Source organism: Oncorhynchus mykiss, chromosome 11 (assembly GCF_057628025.1).
Source record: "Oncorhynchus mykiss isolate SJ-2025 chromosome 11, ASM5762802v1, whole genome shotgun sequence".
Taxonomy (NCBI): domain Eukaryota; kingdom Metazoa; phylum Chordata; class Actinopteri; order Salmoniformes; family Salmonidae; genus Oncorhynchus; species Oncorhynchus mykiss.
The window spans coordinates 8096166-8122430 of record NC_143032.1 but is presented as its reverse complement, the minus strand read 5'-3'; the positions used below and the strand labels follow the sequence as shown (position 1 = coordinate 8122430).

General features: G+C 45.8%; 1 protein-coding gene across 3 annotated transcripts; it reads left to right on the top strand.

Annotated features, from left to right (window-relative positions):
* The first annotated feature begins 927 nt into the window (after nt 1–927).
* LOC110535208 (glucose-fructose oxidoreductase domain-containing protein 1) lies at nt 928–24418 on the top strand. Of its 3 annotated transcripts, XM_090189269.1 has the most exons (3): nt 928–1177; nt 1419–1698; nt 18974–20984. In XM_090189269.1, the coding sequence occupies exons 1-3, from the start codon at nt 1058–1060 to the stop codon at nt 19894–19896; spliced, it is 1323 nt and encodes a 440-aa protein (XP_090045395.1). In that variant the 5' UTR covers nt 928–1057; the 3' UTR covers nt 19897–20984. The 3 variants fall into 3 exon arrangements, with proteins under 3 accessions (XP_090045395.1, XP_021475748.1, XP_021475749.1); XM_021620073.3 differs by having other exon boundaries at nt 934–1698; nt 18974–24418; XM_021620074.3 differs by lacking the exons at nt 928–1177; nt 1419–1698 and adding an exon at nt 13158–13992.
* The last annotated feature ends 1847 nt before the right edge of the window (nt 24419–26265 follow it).

The following is a 26265-nucleotide window of genomic DNA, read 5'->3' as shown; positions in this document are numbered from 1 at the left end:
AGTTTCCCAAATATGTCTGCTACATAGGCATAGTATCTATACCCGAGTTCTGCGCTGGCCCGTTGCTCTCGGTGTATCCATTCTAGCTCAGTGGGTGTATCAAACAATAAGTCTGTATGGCAGAGGGAGACACATTCATTACTAGAGTGTAGAGGCCTGCGCGCCGTCCTGCAATAGATGGATGGAGCCCTATATGTGCCAAAGCCCACCTTTAGATACCATGGAATCTGTTTTTCGTCAATATAGCCACGCAGCACACTGAAACATCCCCTGTGCCGTTTCATGCTCGGGAATCGTGAGACATAACAATATGTCCTCTTGAATAGCATACCACAACATGTAGCGAACAAAAGTCAATGCATCTCGGCCCTCACAGCTAACGTCCATTTGGTGAGCATTCGGTGGGGAGTTTGAGTCGTTCAGTCAGTTTCCTCTTGATTGCTAGCTATAGCATATCTTTTTTGTTTCACAGAGTTATCTGACAACGGTATTGATGCGAGTTTTTGTGTCTCTGCCACCCCACACATTAGTTTCATGATATCAATTGAGACCGGTAATATTAAAATCTCTGCAACAAATAGAGTGGTTTCCGAGCGCAGCGGGCTTAGCCATTCACGGCGGGAAGGATTCAAGTGCGGTATTTCCCATGATCTAAGGACGCTCTCTGGTTGAAATGTAACTTTAAGATTTGCATCATTTTTTATTTACATTCAAGGTTAAGCATATTACAATGATTTTGAGAGAAATACGATATAATTTATTTTTATTTCAAAATAAATTACCAGGATTTTGAAAATTCTCCCTCGACCCCATTTTCATATCAGGCGTACCCACATGGGGTCGTGACCCCTAGTTTTGTAAGGGCTGCACTATGGTGAGCGTTACATTCATGCCAGGAACGAGAGGGTTAAAACGGGGAGGGGATCATGCTGGGAGGCTGACGTATCGAGCACAGTCAGTGGATAACTGGGTTGCAACATCAATAACAATCGGTATAATACCGCTGGATCATCGGCGTTGCATGCGTTTAAATACAGGAATCCCCCAGGCCTATTGAATGCGATTGGTATGCATTTTCACAACCCTAGTAGAACACTGCAACGAGGAAATTCGGACTAATATTCGTGGTTTCGTTATCTGTAACGAGGGCGTTACAGGAAAGATGCCTTGTCCATCGGTGAGTGCGGTGCGCGATCGCAGATGATAAAGAACGGTGCATTTGAATTTTGATATGTGGATATAACACACGGCTTATCGTGTTATAGTTGAATAACGGTGTATAGGAAAATATCTATGACAAATGGAGTCGAACAGATGCTAAAATGCGAGGTGCCCGGTCTATCTGCGCAGGTGGATCACCAACCTGATGTTAACAATCGCGTTTCTCCCCGCGTCTGCCGGGTCGGTATGCTGTGAAGCTGGTTGTGAATACCGGGACTCGAGTCATGCTTCCCGGGGTCGGCGTGTTTGGCACCAGCTTGACCACGCGGGTGATTATCCCGCTTTTGCAGAACGAAGGATTCCCCGTCAAGGCTCTATGGGGACGGACTCAGGAGGAAGCCGAGGAGCTGGCCAAAGAAATGAACGTACCGTTTTATACCAATAGAATCGACGACGTTTTGCTGCATCAGGATGTGGATTTGGTGTGTATCAACCTACCTCCACCTTTAACGCGGCAGATTGCTGTCAAAACATTAGGTGAGTCGTGGTGAAGAAATGGGATGATGTGACATGCGCGTATTGCCTTTGGGAAATCAATAGAGAATACTTAAATCACGGTTTATTACAAAATTCAAATGTATTATTCTCAATGAACAGGGGTGTAAGTAAGATAGACCATTTGCGTAGAAGAGCTGGCCTGTTTGATGTGAACATAGGGACAGGTGTGGCATTCTTTCCCAATCAACTGCAATATTTTGTGGGGAGGGGGAGGGGGGGGGGCAGTATGGTGTAAAATAAATATATATATTGCAGTTGATTGGGAAAGAATGCCACACCTGTCTATGTTCACATCAAACAGGCCAGCTCTTCTTTGCAAATAGCCTACCTTACTTACACCCCTGTTCACTGAGAATAATACATATCAATGTTATAAACTAACTGTCATTTAAGTATTCTCTATTGATTCTCTAATGCTGTAAAAAAAAAGAGAAGAAGAAATCAGCTGCAATCTGAATGAAAATCAAAATGCACAGCTGTTACTTCTGTGTAATCCACCCCTTTCACACAGAAGGCTTTCTCCATCCCTAACCCAGATAGTCAGGGTCTTGTCTCATGTTGGCCTACATTGAAGGGTTGGGTGGGCTACACCACACTGTCCAGTATCCATTACACCCCTGGATCCAAATGTATCTTTATGAAGGATCGTCATTGGCTGCTGCCTTGGGAACACACAACACAGCCTGAGTCTCAACAGGGAAGTAGAACACAGGGATGGGAATATTAGTAGCTCATCGAGACCATCCCCCACAACATGAACCAGTTAACATCTACTAGAGCAGGAACATTTGAAAATGGAATTGTTACATCATTCTGACACGGATCCCTGTCTGACTATTGACCTCTCTAGACCATGTGATAATGGATACTTCAGATGGATGGACTGACACACACGCAGATGTCCAGTGGCGATGATCATATAGGAAATAACCCTGAGGAGTAGTCATGGTTCATATCCTGACATGGGACCTGGCACAGGGAGTCTCAAGGAGGACCCCGAGCTGGCTGACCCAGCAGAGAGGGGAAAGATACGTCACTATGGCGACATTACACAAGATGACACCCTCGTAATAAGTAGCCTTACTCTCTGGGTTGCTGGGAGCTGTGGCCTTGTTACATCAGCAGAGACTGAGTATAGTTAGCATATGGGTCAGACTCAGCAGATGGGAAGTCACGGTCTTAAAGGAGGAGTTCAACAGGGTACTCTCACTGGTACTACTATGTTGTTATTGTACTTCTGACAGGTTTACTGCACAGGTGGGCCAGTGTGTGTGTGTTCCTGACACTTTTAATGTATCTTTCTTTCCACTGTAAATCTCTCTGGATAAGAGTGTCTGCTAAATTACTCAAATGGTAATGGGATGTCAACTCTTCCTAACCGGGAAGGCATAGGCATGTGCCCAGACCAATATATTTGGTTATCATTGATGAGTGCCGATTTACATTTTGACTTTTTAATTTATCTTTCTTTGCACTGTTGCCCAATCAGCGGCAGCAGCTGACATCAACACCAGATAACATCAGCCTCAAGGACACCGCAGTGGTAGAGCTGGATGGGGTCGTGGAGGTTCGTTGACCTAAAGTCATACCAGACCCTGTTTGACAAGAATAACCACGGCACGGACGCTGCGGAGCTGAGAGGTCAATGCGTCATCACTGTGACTTTGAGTAAATTCATAGTGCTGATTTTGTTACAGGAGTGTCGGTATGCATGGCGATGATCTCTGTCATAACTTGAATTATACTCTGGCGTGACGTACAGTGTAATGTCCCCAACAGTGACCGTTCCCTCAGAGTCAACATGTCCTCTAGCTTCTAATCTTACACAGTTGTCTTTAGAAGAGCCCCCTGTTCATTTGCCCGCTCCTGCTTTGTTTTGGTTAATGTAGTGATGGTGTTATCAGACGAGAAAGGAAAGCCTCAGCTTATTTCATGACTGGACTAATGCGAATGAATCGGAATGTGTGCGCGCGCACAACTTCTAGGAATTTGTTCCATTTCTATCTGTGGTGACTGTCCTCACGCGTTATCTCCCCACTTGAACAGGTACAGACACTTTGCATTATTTTACATTGTCGTGTCTCGAGTTGGGATGCAGGCCTGTATGGAAATGTTGGAGCTGGCTACATAGTTTAGGATGTCAACCTGGAACGCTGTAGCCCCGCCTCTCCGTTGTGTGTCAGAAGCATTCTTTTTTAGCTTCGCTCTCTCACTCTCTGACGTGAGGGTGGTGAGGGTCAACATACTGGTACTGTGACAGCGGCCCATTATGGCTCAGGAAAGTGCTGGCTTGGAATAGTTGGCAGTGGAATACAAAACTATTTCCCCTTTGGGAATGTGCACTTGGAAGGCATTTGCCAACACAGTCCAACCCAAACCAGAGGGCCTGACTTTGGGCATTGAACCAAACAGAGTAAACCAGGCTAAAACATTAGCATGAGCCCAGTGTTTTTCCCCCTAGCAACTGCTATTGTTATGCAGTTTTACCTTTCAGTGTGACAATCTTAGTCACATTACAGCCAACTGGTATATCCAGCCAGGCCACATCGCTTCTTCAATAGTGATTTTTATTGTTAGGGTTTTCACCCTCCTCCTTCCTACTGTAGCATTCTGTTGACGCAGAGAGTCTGATACATTTCTCAGGGAATTGGCTCTTTGGCAAGCAAGTGTGCCTGTTGCAATTAGTATCTTGTGTCCCAGTCTGCATTTTTAAAGAAGGACTCGTGCGAGCGACTAGCATTTCTTGGCCGGCGACCATATGAAAGTGCGTTTTCAGGCTGTTGAGGATTAGAAGCTCCTTTTGGTCATTCCATTTTTTTTTACCCGAATACATTTAGCGTTTCTGATCCACTCCGGCCCAAATAACATCCCATTTTGCTTCTGTGATGTTCGAGCGAGGCAATAGAGGCAAAAGAGCAGATTCCTTCTAGCGTCTGGCCTACTACATTCATACAATCAGAGACTCTGAAAGGGGTTCACACATGTCATTCTGGGAGAAAAATGAACTGCCAGAACACAAAGCCAAGTAGTGAAACCACAATGTGTGAACGTTGTACAATAATTAGACTACAGACAACATTTGTCAGTGCTATCGGTCTGTCAGTCTCTTCTAACTATGGCATGTCAATCAGTGGGTTTATCAGTGTCTGTTTTTATAGACTGCTCGCACCCACTATGAAGTTTGTTCAGGGGAACAGAAACCTTGTGGAGATGTGATCGGTGAGGTGAATTAGTTGGACCTGAGAGGGAGGTTAAAAACCTAGTCTTCTCCACATTTCATTTTCCTTTAAACCTATTCACACTTTTCATATCAGTGCATGCAAAGGAGAGGAGACGAGGAGAAGAAGCCACTTTAGACTAATGAGATGCACCCTACAGCCTCTTTCGTTTAATGAGACTCACCCTACAGCCTCTGCTCTCTGGCTCAGTGCTGGGTCTATGATGCAACTAAGCTTTACAGCACCGCGCAAGCCTTCCTGCGGTCCTCAGCCTGGCCCTGGCGTCAGTGGCCGGGCTATCAGGTAACAGGTCAGCGTCCTCTGAAGCTGAACCGACAGACACTTCCTGATCCCCGCTGACTGTAGGAGGCCGCTAAATATAGAAAAAGCCCAGGAGGAGCTACAGGGGTACAGCGGTACTAATCATGTCCCGTTGAAAAGGGGCAAGTAGGCCTCCCTTAGCTTGAACACTGACACCCACACGCTAGACTTCTGATACACCTGGTACCTACCCAACTCTGCATGGATTGGATATCATCATGCCCCCTGCAGTTGCTTCACGTGCGTGTAAGTTACACTAGCTGCAACTGGCTAACCTCTGTGACACTTTGTGTGTGCCGCTGTCCTTCCCATGCTGAAAGCTTTCGTCTGGTGCATCTCATACCTATCAGGCTGTAGAGACGTCTGAAGGTGGTCTGTCTAGGGACCTTGGTTATAGACTAGTCTGATGGTGGTCTGTCTAGGGAGCTTGGTTATGGACCAGTCTGAAGGTGGTCTTTCTAGGAAGCTTGGTTATAGACTAGTCTGAAGGTGGTCTGTCAGGGACCTTGGTTATAGACTAGTCTGAAGGTGGTCTGTCTAGGGAGCTTGGTTATAGACTAGCCTAAAAGTGGTCTGTCTAGGGAGCTTGGTTATAGACTAGTCTGAAGGTGGTCTGTCTAGGGAGCTTGGTTATAGACTAGTCTGAAGGTGGTCTTTCTAGGGAGCTTGGTTATGGACTAGTCTGAAGGTGGTCTGTCTAGGGAGCTTGGTTATAGACTAGTCTGAAGGTGGTCTGTCTAGGGAGCTTGGTGATGGACCAGTCTGAAGGTGGTCTGTCTAGGGAGCTTGGTTATAGACTAGTCTGAAGGTGGTCTGTCTAGGGAGCTTGGTTATGGACTAGTCTGAAGGTGGTCTGTCTAGGGAGCTTGGTTATAGACTAGTGTGAAGGTGGTATGTCTAGGGAGCTTGGTTATGGACCAGTCTGAAGGTGGTCTGTCTAGGGAGCTTGGTTATAGACTAGTCTGAAGGTGGTCTGTCTAGGGAGCTTGGTTATAGACTAGTCTGAAGGTGGTCTTTCTAGGGAGCTTGGTTATAGACTAGTCTGAAGGTGGTCTGTATAGGGAGCAGCCGTCCACTAGAGCAGCCGTCTATGTGATCTCTTACTCTTGAGAGAATGATGATGACCAGAATGTAAATCTGGTGTGATTAAGCTTCAGGGCAGCCAGAACATGTTGGTCTAGATGATCTACTAGTCTTCCATCCCTCTGTTCTAAGGTCCCTGTTGAGACTCAGGCTGTTGTTGTGTTCACAGTTTTCTGGTTAGCCAGGCGTATAGGAGACAGAATGACAGTGTCATTCCCTTTACTTCCTTGAATGGCACCGCTTGTTTTTTTGTTGAGAGTTTACAGGCGGCCCTTCATGTTCACTCCTCCAGGACAGCCTTTTACATGCACAGCAGATTGGCCAGTGTTACCTAACATTTCTAGTGTTGATTCAGGTGTTACATTAACACTTGCTGGTGTAAAAATAACCCAAGTGTTGGTGTTAATAACCAGTGTTTAACCAAAACCACACCCATCATTATCATATTTCCCAAAATGCATCTTAGACTTCCCAACCCAGCAGTCATTCTGAATTCAGGTTATTGGTGAATAAAATGTAGGATATCCCAACTAGCTGGATTCCATTAGGAATTTCACTTTGCAAGGCAGCATAATGTGACCTGCATTCCTAAAAACCATGTGTTTCAGGCCACTGTATTAGGGCAAACCTAAGCCCTCAGAATAAAGCCTTTTTTTTTTAAATGCTTGTAACACGTTGAATAATTCAATGTTTCCTGATAATATATGCACTTAGGATCTCACTTGGTGTGAAGGCCATAGAATGTCTCTTATCACTAACAAATACAGTCATGGGTGGTAACTCCACAATTGACCAGAAAGGCAAGGCAAGGCATTCTGGGAAACATGTAACACTGGAGAATTTGTTGTGTGCTAATAGAAGCTGGAGTGGGAGAAAAAGGGCCTACTCTTGCGGTCCTGTGAAGTTGTCTATGTTGGAAAAACTGAATCTCAGAACAGGAGCTCTACCAGCCTACCTTCTCCCAGTACTGAAAAGTGAGCATTGCTCAAGTTAGGGGGGAAGAGTTTACTCATGGAAACACGTCCATTGTCTATGAAATGAGGGTCTGTTCTTTTGCTGTTCTGTGGCCCCACTTGTTAAAGTTTGTTTTGACAGTGCCAGAATGGCTACATTTGGCCATGCATGAAGCCTGATTTTGCTGCTGCCGTTCATTATTTCTATTCATGTTGAGATACGCTGCGCTAACCGTCTGTAATTGTGCCACTGATCCAAATATCCATCCAGGGATTTTCTACAGGATTGCCTTGTTGCCCAATAATGAATATGCTGACTGTTTGTGGGGACGTGATGTTCCTTTTAAGCAGAAGGGAAGTGTAGGCGTTTTCCCTAAACCACTCCTTCCAGGTGAGTTTTTAAACGGGGCTAGTCTTGTCTACACAAAGTACAGACTTGCAGCTACTGTACCAGTCAGTTAGAAACCAGGGATTACAGTATTTCTCTGCATACACTCATAGACACAGAACCTATTGTGACAAGCCTATTGACACAGAACCTATTGTGACAAGCTATTGACACCGAACCTATTGTGACAAGCTATTGACACAGAACCTATTGTGACAAGCTATTGACACAGAACCTATTGTGACAAGCTATTGACACAGAACCTATTGTGACAAGCTATTGACACAGAACCTATTGTGACAAGCTATTGACACCGAACCTATTGTGACAAGCCTATTGACACCGAACCTATTGTGACAAGCTATTGACACAGAACCTATTGTGACAAGCTATTGACACAGAACCTATTGTGACAAGCTATTGACACAGAACCTATTGTGACAAGCTATTGACACAGAACCTATTGAAAAATGATTTATTGCTGGTAGATACAAACCCAAGCTAGTGCAGTGTTAGGTTTCCTACCTATCGTCATTGCCAGGGGGGGGGGGGGGGGGGACTTCTCAAATATCCTTTATGTGAGTTTGTAAGGGAGCAGCCGCACTCGTGTTTCATAATTGGACGATGGGGACGAGAGACGGGAGGCAGGCCCACATTGAGGCAGTCCCGTGAGGGGACAGCAGATTTCACTACTACCCAAAGGTCCCCATCATTCATCTGCATTAGGAAAGGGTCTCTTAAGGTTGTAGAGGTTTGGGCTGACAGTAACAGTAACCCAGATGATCAGTTCAAAACATGCTATTAATAATGCAGCTATTGTGTTTTAATGCTAACGGGGGTTGGAAAGAAGAGACTTGTACTGTAAAAACGGTAAGGACATTTGTATCCCATGTAGCCGCAGGACATTTCTCACTTCCTGTGTGTGTGTGTGTGTGTGTGTTTTCACGCTCCAGTATTTGAGAGTATTCAAGTGCACATTTGCAGGGTGTCTTGCTAGCAGCAATGAGCAACAGGGGAAAAAGGAAGTTCCCTGCTATGGAGATGCTAATGATGGCCACAGACACTATGGGCGGCTGTCGATGAGAGCCTATTGAGGGTGCAGCATCCGAAGGCTTAGTTAAGAACAATGCCTCAGTGCCAAACCCCAAAACGTCCCTCCTGAGTGATGCGTAGTTGCCTTTTACCCTTTTATCTTGCTTCTAATCTCTCCAACACATTTTCTTCCCGGCAACAATTTAAACACGCGTCTCCCTCCTGGTGAAGTCAGACGTGTTTTCACCCTCAAAGAAAAATGACTTCACAGGAACAAAGACTCCAAGATAACTGATTTTCATTTCCTGACATCGTGGACATCTATCACTTAATTTTAATTAAATATTAGCCTTCTTTATTTTGGCATGGACTGCCAATGTTGTACACCATGACGATAAACTAAATCTTGAATAAAAATTTACCTTTTTAATTTTATTTTACCTTTATTTTACTAGGCAAGTCAGTTAAGAACAAATTCTTATTTTCAATGACGGCCTAGGAACAGTGGGGTTAACTGCCTGTTCAGGGGCAGAACAACAGATTTTTACCTTGTCAGCTCGGGGATTCGAACTTGCAACCTTACGGTTACTAGTCCAACGCTCTAACCACTAGGCTACCCTGATAGCCCAATGATAATCATGGAATTGGCATTTTCTATTCATGGTATTCAGGGACAATATGCGCTGACTCTTGACATTTCCCACATTCATCATAGCCGTTGATTCTGCTTCACTTCACAATGTCTATTTTTTTTATCTCCAATCCTCCGTACTACCAACACATGGCAGGCACGAGGGCCCTACTCCATGAAGGGCTCAGTAATGAAGCAGTCCTACGCTCCCCTTCGCCCTCTAATATACTGTACACAGCAAGTCACTGTGTCATTCAGAGGGTACGCTGAATGGTCTGCAGCGTTTTTGTCTGCATAGCTCTAGGTCAGAATGAATTGTACGCCATAGGCATTCTAGGAGAATGATGGCTGTGGCAGAATGAAAAGGTAAATGTTTTTTTTCTTACAGTATTCTGGGTTGGTCTGCATTGAAGTTTGCACAGAATTTGGACAGGAAGTAAATGAGTGATGCTTAAGAGGTAGGCCGTTTCCTCGACTAGAGAACCGAGCAGAGAGATGGTCAGGTTTTGTTGGAGTGTGTGGTGGTTGTTATGGCCCCTCTGCTCTGTGACCTTTGGCACACCAGCATGGTAAAGGTCTCTGTGACCTTTGGAATACCAGCATGGTAAAGGTCTCTCTGTTGAACCCTGTGTGCTGAGAAATGGCTATAACACTCATACCATCTGTTTGCTCATGTAAATAATCGTCTTCTTAACCATGCTGTGCATATTTCATTGTGTTTATCTGACGTCTTGAGGCAGGAATCGCACAAATTATTCATTGTGGCGTTCCTGTCAGCCACGCTTTTCTTTCACACAAACACTCCACTATCTGCTGAGTGGACCCAATATGCTCAGCCAAGGTATCTGCTGAGTGGACCCAATATGCTCAGCCAAGGTATCTGCTGAGTGGACCCAATATGCTCAGCCAAGGTATCTGCTGAGTGGACCCAATATGCTCAGCCAAGGTATCTGCTGAGTGGACCCAATATGCTCAGCCAAGGTATCTGCTGAGTGGACCCAATATGCTCAGCCACGGTTTCTGCTGAGTGGACCCTATATGCTCAGCCAAGGTATCTGCTGAGTGGACCCAATATGCTCAGCCAAGGTATCTGCTGAGTGGACCCAATATGCTCAGCCAAGGTATCTGCTGAGTGGACCCAATATGCTCAGCCACGGTTTCTGCTGAGTGGACCCTATATGCTCAGCCAAGGTATCTGCTGAGTGGACCCAATATGCTCAGCCAAGGTATCTGCTGAGTGGACCCAATATGCTCAGCCAAGGTATCTGCTGAGTGGACCCAATATGCTCAGCCAAGGTATCTGCTGAGTGGACCCAATATGCTCAGCCAAGGTATCTGCTGAGTGGACCCAATATGCTCAGCCAAGGTATCTGCTGAGTGGACCCAATATGCTCAGCCAAGGTATCTGCTGAGTGGACCCAATATGCTCAGCCAAGGTATCTGCTGAGTGGACCCAATATGCTCAGCCAAGGTATCTGCTGAGTGGACCCAATATGCTCAGCCAAGGTATCTGCTGAGTTGACCCAATATGCTCTGCCAAGGCAATTTAAGGCTGGATTATCCAGTTGTTGATGTAGGTTTACCAGATGGCAAAAAGAGCAATTTAAACCCATCGCTATGGTATCTCAATATATATTGCGTGTGTTGAAGAGGTTATCTGAGGTAATTGACCTCTGATCTTGTATGTTTTTGCTACCTTTACACCTGTGCTGGCTTTGTGTGGTAACATCACCCGAGATGGTGGCTGTTCTCAGCACTGTCTATAAAGAGGCTGAAAATGATTGACCCTCTTTCCTTTAGAGAGATATCAGTGTTCTCTCTCTCTCTCGTGCTTTCATCCTCCTCTCTCACTCTCTCTCTCTCGACCCTGAGTGGGAGGATGACAGAGGTCATCACCATGCCAACAATGTGCACCCCCTTCTCTCTCGCCGCCAACTGACTCCTCTTTCCCAGTTTACCCGGGCCAGCTCATTGTGTTTCTCTCGTCCACTGAACAAGAGGAAGTTCAATTGTAGCCCGTCTTTACAGAAAGGACTGGCAGTGAGGCGTACAAGGGAAGCTGTGTTTGTCCATAGCTGTTCTATATGCCTTTGCCCTGCAGTCAGTGAGTCAGATGTCTGTCTCCATTAGTCAGACCTGGCTGAACCCCGTCCAACACCTTTTGGATGAACTGGAACGCCGACTGCGAGCCAGAGGCCTAATCGCCCAACGTCAGTGCCCGACCACTAATGCTTTTGTGACTGAATTGAAGCAAGTCCCCACAGCAATGTTCCAAAATAGGGTGGAAAGCCTTCCCAGAAGAGTGGAGAATGCTGCTATAACAAAAGGGGGGGGACCAACTCCATATTAATGCCCATGATTTTGGAATGAGATGTTTGAGGAGCAGGTGTCCACATATTTTGATAATGTAGTGTATCACTCTGAGAAAGAGAATGAATGTAAGGGGTAGTGTTGTTAGTCAACCATCATGTGGATCGGTCTTATAGGATGATACAATTGGTCAGGAGCCTAAATGTTTTCTCCTCTACTCTTCCCTACTTATCCACTGCTATGTCATCTTCTTTAATGACAGTCACACTCCAAACCAGCCTGTTGTCTCAGGAGAACGATGGGGGTCCTAAAAAGGTCACTTGTTTGTCCCTTTTAATTAATTATTTTCGACAGGGGGTTGTGCATGAGGCTGACACCCCCTCCCCCCACCTCTCCCCCAGTGTTGTGGCCAATTACTCACTCTACGCTAGGCCATAACAAACACGTTACTGCTTCAACGTAGCCTGTAATTGTTTTGACATTTATACTGACAGATTAATTAAACGGAGTGCGCTTACGGCCAATATGCACAGCTAATTTTCACAGCGTGTGTCTGATACGACATGCGTTCATTAACATGAAAAATGAACCGAGTGACTGACTGAACAGAATATAATAATGCCCCATCATTCTTCTCCTTTGTGCGGTTCCCTGTTTTATAGTACACGTGTAACGTTGTTACAACGGTGATATATAGTATGAAGGGACGTGTGCTGATTTTAAGTAGGCGGTGGCGGTTAGCGCACGTGGCTAATTGGTCCCTCGGGACTAGAGGCTAGTGGAAGGTTGATCGCCACATGACACCATGACAGGACATCAATATATTTTCTTAGCCTCTAAAAGGGAGGAAATCACAGGCCTGCAGATTGTTTTTGGTTGAAAGATATACCACTGTATGCTGATTTTTAAAACGCTAAGCCAGATGTTGTGGTAGCACTGCACCTACCAGCCAGATGTTGTGGTAGCACTGCACCTACCAGCCAGATGTTGTGGTAGCACTGCACCTACCAGCCAGATGTTGTGGTAGCACTGCACCTACCACAGCCAGATGTTGTGGTAGCACTGCACCTACCACAGCCAGATGTTGTGGTAGCACTGCACCTACCAGCCAGATGTTGTGGTAGCACTGCACCTACCACAGCCAGATGTTGTGGTAGCACTGCACCTACCACAGCCAGATGTTGTGGTAGCACTGCACCTACCAGCCAGATGTTGTGGTATCACTGCACCTACCAGCCAGATGTTGTGGTAGCACTGCACCTACCAGCCAGATGTTGTGGTAGCACTGCACCTACCGTCAACTCCGCTGTCCTTTTAATGGGTCGGTATCCACCTTCTATGATATTAATGCAACGTAATAGCTGCACTCTGAGCATGTGGGAAGGCTCTGTTTAATGACTCCGCGGGGCGTTAGCGGGAGTAAAACCCAGCTCAGTGATGCTAACGCCTTCCATCATCTTGGAGATATTCACCGCTCGCTAATGGAGCCCCGAGTGTCATTCAGACCCAGATGCAAATGGTCTGTACTTTTCAAATCCCTCCAACTTGAATATTCTGTTCTAAAAGAAAGGGACCCATTCAAATGCGAGGCTGTTTAATTTGACCCATTTCATACCGCAGTAAAGACTTGTCTGTGACGTGTGAAAATAGTCTTGTAATAATTAGTCTTGTAGTAATTAGTCTTCGGCATGTTTTTTTTTCATCCTTTTTTCAGCAGGTTGATGCAGATTTTTTACATTTTACACTAAACCACACTGTTCTCTACTAAATGTATTTTAACCACCAAAATGTGGACAGGTCTCTTGTTTGGTTAATTGAGGTGGGAAAAAGTCAGTTAGTGTGCCAGCACTTATGACCACGAGCTTATGTATTTGGCTGGACGGCTGTCTCTGACATCTCTGCAGCTCTGACATCTCTGACATCTCTCAGTAACAGTGTGACATATAATATCATCTGACATTTAAAAAGGGTTATGTTATGGAAATTGAGGATCAGCAGGATGTTCATGAAGTGGAGGCGAGCCTGGGAGAAAGTGGTTAGTTGGCTAAGGTAATGTTTCCCCACTGACATTAGAGTTACATTTCTGTGTTGTTTTGTACTTAAGTGAGAGTAAAGCAAACATTGTTCTGTCCCTGGAGATGGGGCTATCTGTCCCTGGAGATGGGGCTATCTGTCCCTGGAGATGGGGCTATCTGTCCCTGGAGATGGGGCTATCTGTCCCTGGAGATGGGGCTATCTGTCCCTGGAGATGGGGCTATCCGTCCCTGCTTGGAGGGACCATTTAGCTGCTGACTGGACACTGGAGGAGTCAAGCCCCGTGGAACAATGAGCAAATTAGTAAGCAGAAAGCTCTTTTTAGTTTGATTCTCGTTCGATTTAGAAAGCAGAGGCTGTAGCGAGTCCAACTTGTGTTCCTTAGCTCAGTGATTCCTCCCTCTTGTAGTTACTTTAGGACTAATTCAGTTTGGGCAAGCAGCCTTAAAGATGAGATTGTTACTAGGTGTCTGGTTTTCGTCTGTCACTATCCTTCTCTCCTTCGTCAGCTGCTGCGTTGTGGATGTGTCTTTTTAATTTGTAAAAGCCGAAGAACGGTAGTGGTATGATGCCCAGTGCATTACACACTTCCAGTGACGGGTCTGTGTGTCTCTATCATTCAACCTTTTGTGATGAACATGATGGCTAGAGAGGTTCTTAGCTCAACTGTACGTCAGCATTTGCTCAGTAAAATAGTTTTCTGTTCTACGGAGCTACAATATGGAGCGTTAGCACAACTTTGACTCAATCCCAGGTTGGAACTACTTCAGAAGTATCTTCTCTCTGAGATGGAAAAGCTTCAATCTATTACTCATTCATGCAATCAAAACTGGATGCATATTTTTATCGTTATCAACCGGTCCACTCCAAACAACAGCCCATTTTTATCTCCCATCCATCTGCGTAAATCAATTAGTGTTTTGAGCTTCTGAAAAAGCCTTGGATAAATAAACACTGATTGGACAGAACGTTGTAGCCTCCTTGAGTTCATTGGCTGCTGGGCTAATTACTTTTCCGCCGAGTTGCTAGCGGATGTCTTTGGAAGCCCAAACACTCCTTATTTTCCTGTTTACTACATGTGCACACAGACTCACACACGGAGTCATAGCACCCGCGAGTGCATGGTGACAGCTGGTTATTTAGTTCCTGTACAACGGCAGTAAAATTCCACTACCTGTCCCACTCTATGAAACTTGGCCTGGCCGTCCTGGCTGGCCTGGGCTGTCCTGTCCTGTCCTGGCTGTAAATCTGTTGACACCGTGGAGCCTCAGAGTAGCACACTGATAGCGTCCTAGATGGCAGATCACAACGACTGGTTCCCATTTTTTTTCCAGACGGTTCTATTTTTTGTCATCCTAAATTGGAGGGCCATTGTGTTTAGCTGCCTTTCTAAAGTCTTCGAAAGCCAAGTTAATAAACAGATCACTGACCATTTCGAATCCTACTGTACCTTCTACGCTATGCAATCCGGTTTCCGAGCTGGTTACGGGTGCACCTCAGCCACACTCAAGGTACTAAACGATATCATAACCCTCATCGATAAAAAACAGTACTGTGCAGCCGTCTTCATCGACCTGGCCAAGGTTTTCGACTCTGTGAATCACCGTATTCTTATTGGCAGACTCAACAGCCCTGGATCAGGGAATCGCCCACAGCAAGAGCAACATCATTGATATATACAGAGAAAAGAAAAAAAGAGAAAAGAGAGAAAATAACCCTGTGGCACCCCCATAGAGACTGCCAGAGGACCGGACAACATGCCCTCCGATTTGACACACTGAACTCTGTCTGCAAAGTAGTTAGTGAACCAGGCAAGGCAGTCATTAGAAAAACCGAGGCTACTGAGTCTGCCGATAAGAATGTGGTGATTGACAGAGTCGAAAGCCTTGGCCAGGTCGATGAAGACGGCTGCACAGTACTGTCTTTTATCGATGGCGGTTATGATATCATTTAGTACCTTGAGCATGGCTGAGGTGCACCCGTGACCGGCTCGGAAACCAGATTGCACAGCGGAGAAGGTACGGTGGGATTCGAGATGGTCAGTGATCTGTTTGTTGACTAGGCTTTCGAAGACCTCAGATAGGCAGGGCAGGATGGATATAGGTCTGTAACAGTTTGGGTCCAGGGGATGAGGGGGATGACTGCAGCAGCTTTCCAATCCTTGGGGATCTCAGACGATATGAAAGAGAGGTTCTGTAGTTGATATTAGCCCTTTTAACGTCTGGTCAGCAGTCACGTCCTCGGGAACACATGTTACGTATTCGTAAAGTGCTTATATGGTGGTGGAGAGAAGGGCGTGTTTCATAGTTCACAACCAATGTCTGTTCACTTGGGCGGGGCCACTGAGTGAACAGAGTTTACCCTATGGAAACAATTCATTTAGAAGCTAAAATTACATTTAATCTTTTTTTTACATAGTTTCATATTAACATTTTAATTGCACAACAATACCATGTGAATCTGATAACTAGAATGTGTAGGTACAGTTTGTCATCCTATCATCAGTAATCATCAGTAATAATGTCTCCGATGACAACTGATCTGACATATTCTTTAAGTACCAACGCATATTTTCAACTGGTTGGATTACCGAAATATGGTTCTGTTCACCAGACTCTCTCTATGTTAACAAAGGGCTTTCCAATAGTCACTCTGTAGACTAGAGAGAGAGAGAGGAAAGGGGGAAAGGTATTTATGGGGGTCATAAACCTCACCAACAGGCCAACGTCATGACACCATGTTTACGGATTTGGGGTTGTACCTGGTAGGTTACTTGATCATTTGTGTGAGATTGAGGGCATCTAGTTTAGATTGTAGGAAGGCCGGGGTGTTAAGTATATCCCAGTTTAGGTCATCTAACAGTACGAACTCTGATGATAGATGGGGGGCAATCAATTCACATATGGTGTCCAGGGCACAGCTGGGAGCTGAGGGAGGTCGAAAACAAGCGACAACAGTGAGAGACTTATTTCTAGAGAGATGGATTTTTAAAAGTAGAAGCGCGCACTGTTTAGGAATGGATCTGGATTGGAGGACAGAACTCTGCAGGCTATCTTTACAGTAGATTGCAACTCCGCCCCCTTTAGCAGTTCTATCTTGACGGAAAATGTTGTAATTGGGGATGGACATTTCAGAATTTTTGGTGGCCTTCCTAAGGCAGGATTCAGACACTGCTAGGACATCAGGGTTGGCAGAGTGTGCTAAAGCAGTGAATAAAGCAAACTTAGGGAGGAGGCTTCTGATGTTAACATGCATGAAACCAAGGCTATTACGGTTACAGAAGTCAACAGATTAGAGCGCCTGGGGACACACAGGGCCTGGGTTAACCTCTACATCACCAGAGGAACAGAGGAGAGGATTAGGATAAGGGTACGGCTAAAGGCTATAAGAACTGTGTCAGGTCTACTCTCTGAAATGCCAATCTGGTATCACCCACACTCTCAGTGGTGATTGTGAATGGTGATTTTAAAACAGTTAAGAGTTTAATGGCTGTGATAGGAGAAAGCTGAGGATGGATCGACAACATTGTAGTTACTCCACCATACTAACCTAATTGACTAACCTAAATGACAGAGTGAAAAGAAGGAAGCCTGTACAGAATACAAATATTCTAAAACATGCATCCTGTTTGCAGTTTCACTAATGTAAAACTGGCAAATGTGGCATAATAAATCAACTTTTCGCAGTTGAAGACCCAGGGCCAGGCCTCCACGATGGAGGGGACACTGTAGCCAGCCTCTGTGCCTTCATCAGAAGGGGAAGGTTTTTCCCTGTGGCACCACAGAACTGGGTCATGGTGATCCATTTCCTGGCCTGGCTGGATCTTGCCTTTCGGAGTTAATGGGAGATTAGCTGGGAAATTTTGAATTCCAAAATGTCTCTGGTGTGGGGGGAGGTTGATGTAGAAGAGGAATGGGGGGGGGGTGGGTGTTTTCCCACCCCCGCTGTTAATCTATGCGCCTGGGGTAATTACAGCGGGCATTGAGGGTTCACAGAGGGCTGGCTGGCCAGGAATCCCGTGGTGTAGGGGGGAGGTATCAATACTCTGTTACCACTGGGAGGTACTTAGATTAGCGTCTTGATTGGCCGCCCCACACTGCCTTTATTTTAGTGGATGTTAAGTATCCATTATGTTTCTAAAAGTCACTCAGCGTTATGAAGAGGCTAACTGCTCGTCTCAGGGTAATGAGCTTAATGGTGAAGTGAGCTATTAGCGGCTCTATGTTAATTGTTTTAGCCTTTCTAGTGGCACGGACAGGGCAGTAGGTGAATAGCCTCTCTCTCTGCTCTGCTGTTAGATGTGTCAGAGGCTATTATCTGCAGCAGTTTCATTCCTCAGAGATCTCTGTAATGAGGCTGTGTGATCAGAGCACCATTCCTCAGAGATCTCTGTAATGAGGCTGTGTGATCAGAGCACCATTCCTCAGAGATCTCTGTAATGAGGCTGTGTGATCAGAGCACCATTCCTCAGAGATCTCTGTAATGAGGCTGTGTGATCAGAGCACCATTCCTCAGAGATCTCTGTAATGAGGCTGTGTGATCAGAGCACCATTCCTCAGAGATCTCTGTAATGAGGCTGTGTGATCAGAGCACCATTCCTCAGAGATCTCTGTAATGAGGCTGTATGATCAGAGCACCATTCCTCAGAGATCTCTGTAATGAGGCTGTGTGATCAGAGCACCATTCCTCAGAGATCTCTGTAATGAGGCTGTGAACAGAGCACCATTCCTCAGAGATCTCTGTAATGAGGCTGTGTGATCAGAGCACCATTCCTCAGAGATCTCTGTAATGAGGCTGTGAACAGAGCACCATTCCTCAGAGATCTCTGTAATGAGGCTGTGTGATCAGAGCACCATTCCTCAGAGATCTCTGTAATGAGGCTGTGTGATCAGAGCACCATTCCTCAGAGATCTCTGTAATGAGGCTGTGAACAGAGCACCACTGGGGGTTTAGTAAGTAGTGGAATTAAAGGAAAGGGCTTTAATGAGGTTACTTCAAAGTGCTTTGACTCTCACACTCACCTTTTTCTCCCGTCTCCTCATCCCTTTGGTCCCCGCAGTCTAAAGTGAACTCTGTCTGTACACTCATGTCAAACAGAGCGAGTCTTTCTTCTCAACGACAACAACAGAAGCTATGTTGAAATATGTGTCAGCTATTTTGTTTTGCACTGATTCATTGTCTCTTCACGGGATGTTTTCATGGAGAGGAGGATATTATGTCTGCGTGTGAGTAACACTGACCTCTCTATCTCTCTCTACTCCCCTCCCTCTTTCCCCTACCGCAGGTATCGGTAAGAACGTGATCTGCGACCGCTCCGCCACCCCACTGGATGCCTTTCGCATGATGTCGGCCGCCCAGTACTACCCCAAACTGCTGAGCATTATGGGTAACGTGCTGCGCTTCCTGCCCGCCTTCGTACGGATGAAGGAGCTCGTGGAGGAGGGCTACGTGGGGGAGCTGCTGGTCTGCGAGGCCCAGGTCCACAGCAGCAGCCTGTTGGGTAAGAAGTACAACTGGAGCTGTGACGACCTGATGGGAGGTGGGGGGCTGCACTCGGTGGGTACCTACATCATCGACCTGCTCACCTTCCTGACGGGCCAGCGGGCGGCCAAAGTGCACGGCTTCCTCAAGACATTCGTCAAGCAGACGGCGCACATCTGTGGCATCCGCCAAATCACCAGCGACGACTTCTGCACCTTCCAGATGGTGCTGGAGGGCGGCGCCTGCTGCACCGTCACGCTCAACTTCAACGTGCCCGGCGACTTCCGCCAGGAGGTGATCGTGGTGGGCACGGTGGGCCGGCTGACAGTCAGCGGCACGGACCTGTACGGCCAGAAGAACACCATGGATGGAGGGCCGGAGCTACTTCTGAAGGACAGCACCCCTCTGGAGAAGGCCTCCCTACCGGAGAAGGCTTTCAGCGACATCCCCTCACCCTACCTGACAGGAACTATTTGCATGGTACAGGCGGTGCGGCAGGCCTTCGAGGACCAGGATGACCGGCGCACGTGGGATGGAAGGCCGCTGACTATGGCGGCCACCTTCGAGGACTGCCTGTACGCACTGTGCGTGGTGGACACCATCAAAAAGTCCAACCAGTGTGGCGAATGGCAGAACATTGAGGTGATGAAAGAGGAGCCCGAGGTGAGCCCGGCCTACCTGATCAGCGAGGCCATGCGGCGCAGCAGGATGTCTCTCTACTGCTAGCACTGGCACCAAAATGGCCGACTGGTGCTAGAGACCTGGGGGTGAGAGAATGCCCTCATCGGCTGGCTGTCTGACCAATCGGGGATAAGGGTCCTGTTTCGCTTGTCCCCAAAATGATGTGAACAGCGATGAACACTCCTCTCTCTCTTTGTCCTCTTTTCTGGATGAATAAGCCTCGCACTGTGGGTCTGAGAAAGGGAAGCCGTTTCTATGGATGCTAGACTCTCGGGTCAACAGAGGGGTTTTATTGTACCTCCTAGAGAGGTGAATGTTTAAACCACAGGGGGCTTGAATGGTTCAGTCCCTGTCTCAGTGTATGTGTGCTGTGTATGAGTGTGAAACCGGAGTGCAAAAAAATGCCTGAAAAATCTATAGTTTGGCTGGTAGGGCTTTTAGTGAGGCCCCCCCCCCCCCCCCCCCTCTGGTAAAGTGTGCAATAAATCCTGCCAGAGCTGCAGGCTCGTGGAATTATGTCATCCTGCCTGAATCAAAGGGAATACCCTTTTTTGCCTGCTTCTCGTTTTTGTAGTAACGTCCTTATGCAATAGACAGACACGCAGTCTGTGGATGGCGACTCGATCCCGTGCTATGCTGTGAGTAAAGCCAAGTGTTTTTCTATCTCAAGGTCATTCCCGTTGCTTAGCTAGCCAGCTAGGTTAGCATTTGCATGCGCTAAAGCTTCTTACACAATAGCGACAATGTAGGTTAAAACAATCAGTACTCACCTCTGGGCTAGTGCACGGATGGGGACACTAGCAAGCGTCAAGCCTCCGGATAAACAGCCTTTAAGACTCCCACTAGGAACGCTTTGCTTGACTACCGGTTTGTGTGAATGTGTAACTTTTTAGTGCTGCTACCTGAAGAACATGAGTTCATTCGCTTTTTTTGAGAGAAGAGCACTGATGGTCATGTACTCATCACTATCCACACAGGTTACAGGAGAGAATGGTAGTAGCACATATTGACCTACAAGCCAAAACGTTGTATTTTTGTATTTTATTCAAGCGCTATCTTGTTGTTTTCCCGATGTTGATTATGCTATGTAGGCTTCTGTCTATAGTCTTGTATAAAACAAAAAGTGAATTGTTTAAAATGAGTCATGATATAAATGTACTGGGTTTTTTATTTGTTGTTAAAACTGCGGTGTAAAAAGACTGGAGCATGTTTTGATGAACGCACTGTTCAGTATAAAAGTATTCATTTTGTGTTTTGGACTGATCCGTACGGGGGGGGGGGGGGGGGGGGGGGGGGGGGGGTCTAGTTAGTGGGAGACAGGTGAGGTGAGGTGAGAGAGGCCTTTGAGCGTTCAGCTCCTACGTGCGTTGGTCCTGTTTGTGGGATCTCTGAGGAAAAGGACTATTTTGGTTGGAGTTATAGAAACCTTTTTGAAAAGTGTGGTCCTCATTCGTATTCCATTTTTGATAGGTGCAGAAAATCTATCAACTTCCCTTAGGGCTCAACAAGCACGCTTTGTTAGGGCTCAACAAGCACGCTTTGTTAGGGCTCAACAAGCACACTTTGTTAGGGCTCAACAAGCACGCTTTGTTAGGGCTCAACAAGCACGCTTTGTTAGGGCTCAACAAGCACGCTTTGTAGCTATTCAACAGATATCATCTGTCCAGTCAGTCACCCATTGGGCACACACTGGTTGAATCAATGTTGTTTCCACATCATTTCAATGAAATTACGTTGAACCAACATTGACTTGACATCCGTGCCAAGTGGGATGCCTTCGCCTATTCAATGAAACCTGGAACTGTGATATTGATTTAGAATTTTGGTCGAAGTTCTCACTTCTGGACATTCCAGGGCCTATATTCACAGGGTGTCTCAGAGTAAGAGTGCTGATCTAGGGTCAGGTCAATCCCTGTCTTATTCGTTATGATCTGAAAGGTAAAACTGATCCTAGATGTATTGTGAATACGGGCCTTGGTCTCATAAAGAGTTGCGGTCTTCAGTGTAAGAATCCCCGTTGCATGTTGGCCTTTCCGATCGTCAGTAAGCGAGAAGGAGAGATTCAATATCCAGTCTTGGTATTATGTACTTGACCATCCTAATTCTTTATCCAATTCTCAGTTAGTCCCCTCTGTTCCTAAATCGGGTCTATGGCCTTGTTCCAAACCATGCACCTCTAAAGCTGCACCCAGAGAGGAAGTCTGAGGATTCCCTTTTGAGGCCTTATAGGGAGGAGGTGTTAGGAACTATGGTTTAGTCCCCAGTCTTCCAGTCCAGGATGGAGCCCGATTCTCTTTATTAGATCAAATCAAACCGTTGAACTTGACCGTGAAGATCGCTAACGCGTCAGTTTAAACGTGACAGCGCTAAATCAGACATCTTATCAGAATCTATGAAGAACAGAAAGGATCCAAGTACAGTCCGTTTAGCGTTTTGATCGGGCACACCGGCGTATTTAGCCGTAAGCCTACATCTTGACGAGGTGCTCTAGATGCCATTTCCTTCAACATTTTTTTAGGCCAGTTTATGAAAATTGAGTTTGGGTATTTAAGTGGTTGAATATTTAATGTGTGAAATTAGAAATTAATGTTGTGGAAGATTTCATGCATTTGGTGTCCCTCAACAGGTTTGCTGACTAATTTGTACATTTTAATTTAATGTCTTCATGCCATTTTATTATTTTGCTTTTTTGATTTTTATAAAGTGAACGTTTCAGGTCACAGCCAATGTTGGTGAAGTTCCATGATAAAATGGACAACTGCTATACCACATCAAACTGCAACAACTGAGATTTTAATATTGTAGTGTGTGTGTGTGTGTGTCTATAGCTGTACCTGAAGGTGCTACCCTTAGCGCACTGTAGATTCTCCTTTGACTGTCCGCCCCCTTCTCTGCGGGACTGTGGTATGACAAAAGACGAGTCATATTGCCAATTCCTTATTGTCATTGCCTGTGGCTTTTTAGGGCGTAAACTGTAAACATGGGGGGGGGAGATATTAAACTAACATGTTAAGTTTGTTTGTTCGGCTTTGTTTGCTGAAATGTGAATATTTTAGATATTCTCCGTGCTGTGCCAACATTTTACAAACAACTTAGGGAGATTGGGGGTTCCTGATTTAATATAGATGGTAGTCTAGCTCCGTGGGATTTAGATTAGATAGATTTTAGGAAACAAAGACTTTAGAATGTGGTTTGGATACATGACCCCCCCCCCTCCCTGCCTTTGGTACCCTAAGGGGGGTCACTCTGTTCATAATGAGAATAAACCTCAGAAAGGTGGTTCCTGTGCACCCTCAGTTCGTCACCTAGCAACTGTGGCAACCACTGTGCCAACACTCGGCCATCTTGGATTTCTTTCCACTCTCTCTCATTCTCTCTTGTTTTCTGTTTCTGTCTCTCATTCTCTCTTACCCCCTCTCTCTCTCTCTCTCTCTCTCCTGCTCACTCTCAGCCTGAAGGACAAATTGACTTGGTGCCTCTGCAGACCCCTGATAGCTTATGCATTAAACTCACCGTTCACTCACAATTGTTTTGCCTTTTAAACTGTAAGATGAAATATGATATTGATAGATTTCCCCCACATTCCTCTTACCATACAGTGGCCCCTTTTCATTATGGCACAGACGAAGCAACCACCGGTCAAGGAAGCTTACATTGAGCCTGCTTACTTTGATGAAAATATAATGATTGTTGTTGATTTATTATGATGGTCATTTTAGATTTTTTAAAGTCCAATGTCAATGATGGCAGTAGACTAGAGTTAGAATAGCTGTTTGTTGGGTGACCGTTTACCCTTCACACTGGGGAAACGCTGAACCCTACTCCTTGCCCTAGTGTCTGTTTCCTTGACTACTGGCTGGAGTGGCAGTTATTTGGCCCAATAGTCCCAGACTCCCGGCACCTTCGTTTCCTGGGAGGAGGTCAGAGGTGATGACTGCTGAAAAGGGCAACACACACACACACACAGGAACCCTCCCTCAACAGGTTTGTAAATGCTGGTACAGTAAATATAATTGCTGAAGGTAATGTCCATCTTGATACTGTATTGACGTTTGCTGACTCTTTATTGTACTGTATGTGTATTGTGGACGCATGGACCTTTTGGTATATATTGAACCAACCGGCACATATTGATCAGTCTTAAACTAGAGAATGTATTGTAGGAATGATCTATTTTCTATATATCAGAAAATGACCGTTGTGGTTTGGGAGTTGGGTTGACGGGGAGGGAGGGAGGGTGTGTGTCAGTAATATCTGTCCTCTTAGTTTGCTGTATATGGAGAAAGGCTGTGAATGGAGTCCCCCTTAATTCCTTAGCCTGGCTCTGTGTCAGCGTTCTACTGTTTGATCTCCCCACTCCAGTACTTTGCACCGCTACTGTGTGTGTGTGTGTGTGTGTGTGTGTAAGAAAGTGTGTGTTACTAGTAAGAGAAAGTGTGTGCGTGTTGCTTGGGGGGAAATGTCTTGTTCTGACCCCATCGTCCTGGTGTTCAACAACATGGTTTACCTGCTTCAGAACTTGTCCGATGCTGCAGTTTCTAAAGATTAAAAAAATAAATACCTACCTACCCCTTGTCATGGGTTTCCTTTCTTCGCTGCATCACAGGCTTATCGCTGCATCATCACAGCCTTATCACTGCTGCATCACAGCCTTATCGCTGCACCACAGCCTTATCACTGCATCACAACCTTATCACTGCATCATCACAGCCTTATCGCTGCATCATCACAGCCTTATCGCTGCTGCATCACAGCCTTATCGCTGCTGCATCACAAGCTTATCGCTGCATCACAGCCTTATCACTGCTGCATCACAACCTTATCACTGCATCATCACAGCCTTATCACTGCATCATCACAGCCTTATCGCTGCTGCATCACAGCCTTATCGCTGCTGCATCACAGCCTTATCGCTGCACCACAGCCTTATCACTGCTGCATCACAGCCTTATCGCTGCTGCATCACAGCCTTATCGCTGCACCACAGCCTTATCACTGCTGCATCACAGCCTTATCACTTCTGCATCACAGCCTTATCGCTGCTGCATCACAGCCTTATCGCTGCTGCATCACAGCCTTATCGCTGCACCACAGCCTTATCACTGCTGCATCACAGCCTTATCACTTCTGCATCACAGCCTTATAGCTGCTGCATCACAGCCTTATCGCTGCTGCATCACAGCCTTATAGCTGCTGCATCACAGCCTTATCGCTGCTGCATCACAGCCTTATCGCTGCATCACAGCCTTATCACTGCATCACAGCCTTATCACTGCATCACAGCCTTATCGCTGCTGCATCACAGCCTTATCGCTGCATCACAGCCTTATCACTGCATCACAGCTTTATCACTGCTGCATCACAGCCTTATTTTTTTTATTATTATTTTTATTTCACCTTTATTTAACCAGGTAGGCTAGTTGAGAACACCTTTATTTAACCAGGTAGGCTAGTTGAGAACACCTTTATTTAACCAGGTAGGCTAGTTGAGAACACCTTTATTTAACCAGGTAGGCTAGTTGAGAACACCTTTATTTAACCAGGTAGGCTAGTTGAGAACACCTTTATTTAACCAGGTAGGCTAGTTGAGAACACCTTTATTTAACCAGGTAGGCTAGTTGAGAACAAGTTCTCAGTTACAACTGTGACCTGGCCAAGATAAAGCATAGCAGTGTGAACAGACAACACAGAGTTACACATGGAGTAAACAATTAACAAGTCAGTAACACAGTAGAAAAAAAAGAGAGTCTATATACATTGTGTGCAAAAGGCATGAGGAGGTAGGCGAATAATTACAATTTTGCAGATAAACACTGGAGTGATAAATGATCAGATGGTCATGAACAGGTAGAGATATTGGTGTGCAAAAGAGCAGAAAATAAAATAAATAAAAACAGTATGGGGATGAGGTAGGTAAAAATGGGTTGGCTATTTACCGATAGACTATGTACAGCTGCAGCGAAGCTGCTCAGATAGCAGATGTTTGAAGTTGGTGAATGAGATAAAAGTCTCCAACTTCAGCGATTTTTGCAATTCGTTCCAGTCACAGGCAGCAGAGAACTGGAACGAAAGGCGGACAAATGAGGTGTTGGCTTATCACTGCTGCATCACAGCCTTATCACTGCAGCACAGCCTTGTCGCTGCATCATCACAGCCTTGTCACTGCTGCATCACAGCCTTAATCTAGGCATTACCATGATGCATATTATTAGTTTTCAGACATCAGTAGTTACACATACATACACACATTTTCCCATCATGCAATGCAGGAACTGACCAGGACCCGGGAGAGCAGTCTTGTGTGTGTGTAGCATATATGGGCCAGCTGAGTGTGTAGGAAGTGGTTTGCTCTGGCGAGTTGCACTGTGCTGCTCCCCTAGCAGAGTATGACCTGTAGTGATTCTGAAAGACGGC